This window comes from Crocodylus porosus, unplaced genomic scaffold, assembly GCF_001723895.1.
Source record: "Crocodylus porosus isolate Cpor-Errol unplaced genomic scaffold, CroPor_comp1, whole genome shotgun sequence".
Taxonomy (NCBI): Eukaryota; Metazoa; Chordata; order Crocodylia; family Crocodylidae; genus Crocodylus; species Crocodylus porosus.
The window spans coordinates 5,626,697-5,628,672 of NW_017728939.1; the positions used below are offsets into that span (position 1 = coordinate 5,626,697).

Genomic DNA, 1,976 nt, shown 5'->3' on the forward strand with positions numbered 1-1,976 from the left:
GGAGTTGGCTGCAGCTCCCTGCTGCAGCCACCGGGGCCTGCCCGAATCGTCAAAGCTCTCCAAATCTTTGAATCTTTTAATTGGTTCGGACCTTTAAATTGGTCTCCTGATTTGATTCGGATTCGGAGATTCGGCCACCGAATCGGGCTGAATCTCCTCTGAATCAAATCACCACCCGGAGCTTTGCACAGCCCTACCGGCCACCTCTCAAGAAGGCCTGACACTCGCCTGCCAAAGAAAGCCTTCTATGGTGAACTGTCAAATGGAGTACACTTTTGCAGCACACGCAGAAGCAGGACAGGGGCACCCTAAAGGTGTCCCTCAAGAGTTTTGGCATCAACCTAGAGTCATGGGAGCAAATAGCTCGTGACCATCCATCCTGGAGGTCCTAAATCCAGAACGGAGCATTGGCCTTTGAACAGCAACGCAACGAAGAAACGAGTGGTCAGGAAAACTAAAACCTTCCGTATCCAGTCCTCATCACTCTCCTGCCCCTGCTGCAGCAGATTGTTCAAAGCGAAGATCGGACTTATAACTCACCTATGTACTCACATGACAGCCTCTACCCCACTTCGTTCTCTTCCCTTTCCCTTTTTTTTGTCTTTTTCTCTTTTCTCCTTCCCTTTTTCTTTCCCACTTTTCTCTCTTCTTCCCTTCCCTCCCCTCCGCTAGATGTGGTCGTCTTTGCCTGCGAAGGACGAAAGTATTACTGTGACCTAATTGGATTTGCTTAACGTTGTTTTGCTTAAAGTCGCGTTTTTCAAGAATGGCACCACGATGTTAAGCGAGGAGTAGCCGTATGAATAACTGCATGCTCAACATCTGAGCTGTGTTTCAGCCCACCAGTTGTTCGGCAAATAGAGCGAACCTCATTTTTGACGGTGCTCAAACCAACAACTTTCAACAGCACCAGAGTTGGATGTAAATTGGCATAACGGGAAAAATTCCTAAATGCTGATGACTTGATTATTTTCCATTTGTTTGTGTTGATTTCCTGTATTCAGCTTCTGCTACCGCACCAGTATCTGCTGCCTCTTGAGCACCGCCTACTTATTCTGCGTTTGTCCTGGGACAAAAGGATTTGGCCGGACACGCTCAAACCTGTTGTGGGTGCTGAGATACTATCGGCACAAAATACCTGCAGACTCGCCTACGTCTGGAGAAGGGGGTTTACGCTCAAAAGCTTGCAAAGAACAATCTTTCCAGCTATTTAGTGGCTCTAATAAACAGGGATCCTGGTTTTTTTCTGATTTAAAAAAAAGCCCCAAATCCACATTTGTATGTGCGTTTAAATGAAACGGCACTAATATATAGATATGTGTATACCATGTTTCATTCTGATCATGGAAAAATGTGGATTTGAGGTTATTTTTTTTAACCAAAAATTGGGGATTTTTTTTAAAATCAGGGAAAACCACGATCCCTGCTAATACATGAGATCACATCTACGCAGACGCCCAGGGAGCGGCGTGCTGAGCGCCGTGCTCCCCAGGGCGCCGCAGGGCCACGTGGCCGAGGCGGGATATAGAGCTGCATTGCCCGAGCCGCACGCTGCTCCACTGCAGGGGCCGGGCCAGCACTTGACTTACAGGCGCGGCAGCCAATCGCGAAGCCTTTCAATAGGTAACTCCGCCCCCCTGCCGGGCAAAACGCGCCCAATCCCTGCGCGGGAGCTTGAAGGATCATCCCTTGCCGTGTCCGGTAGTCAAACGGACCAATCACCTTGTAAGAGTGCGCCCACCAATGGGATCACAGAGGTGGCAGAGGAGGGGCACGCGATTGCTCGCGGCCTCTATCCCTCTCCCCGAGCGAGCCTGATGATTGGCTGCCGCGCGCTCGGGGGCGGTTTCCGGCGGGGAAGGTATATAAGGGGCGGACAAAGGCGGCGGCGAGGCCGTTGAGCACCGCCGCCATTTTGTGCAGCAAGCTCTGAGAAGAAGCAGTCGTCGCGCGTCATGTCTCGGGATCGGTTCCGC

The 1,976-nt window shown here is 50.8% G+C and overlaps 1 protein-coding gene across 1 annotated transcript in view; it reads left to right on the plus strand.

Annotated features, from left to right (window-relative positions):
• Nucleotides 1-672: 672 nt before the first annotated feature.
• The window catches only part of SFPQ (splicing factor proline and glutamine rich), a 16,006-nt gene continuing 14,702 nt past the window's right edge, over nt 673-1,976 (plus strand). The window contains exon 1 of the mRNA XM_019547535.1: nt 673-703. Within this exon, the coding sequence (XP_019403080.1) occupies nt 673-703 (31 nt within the window). The remainder of the gene's footprint in view (nt 704-1,976) is intronic.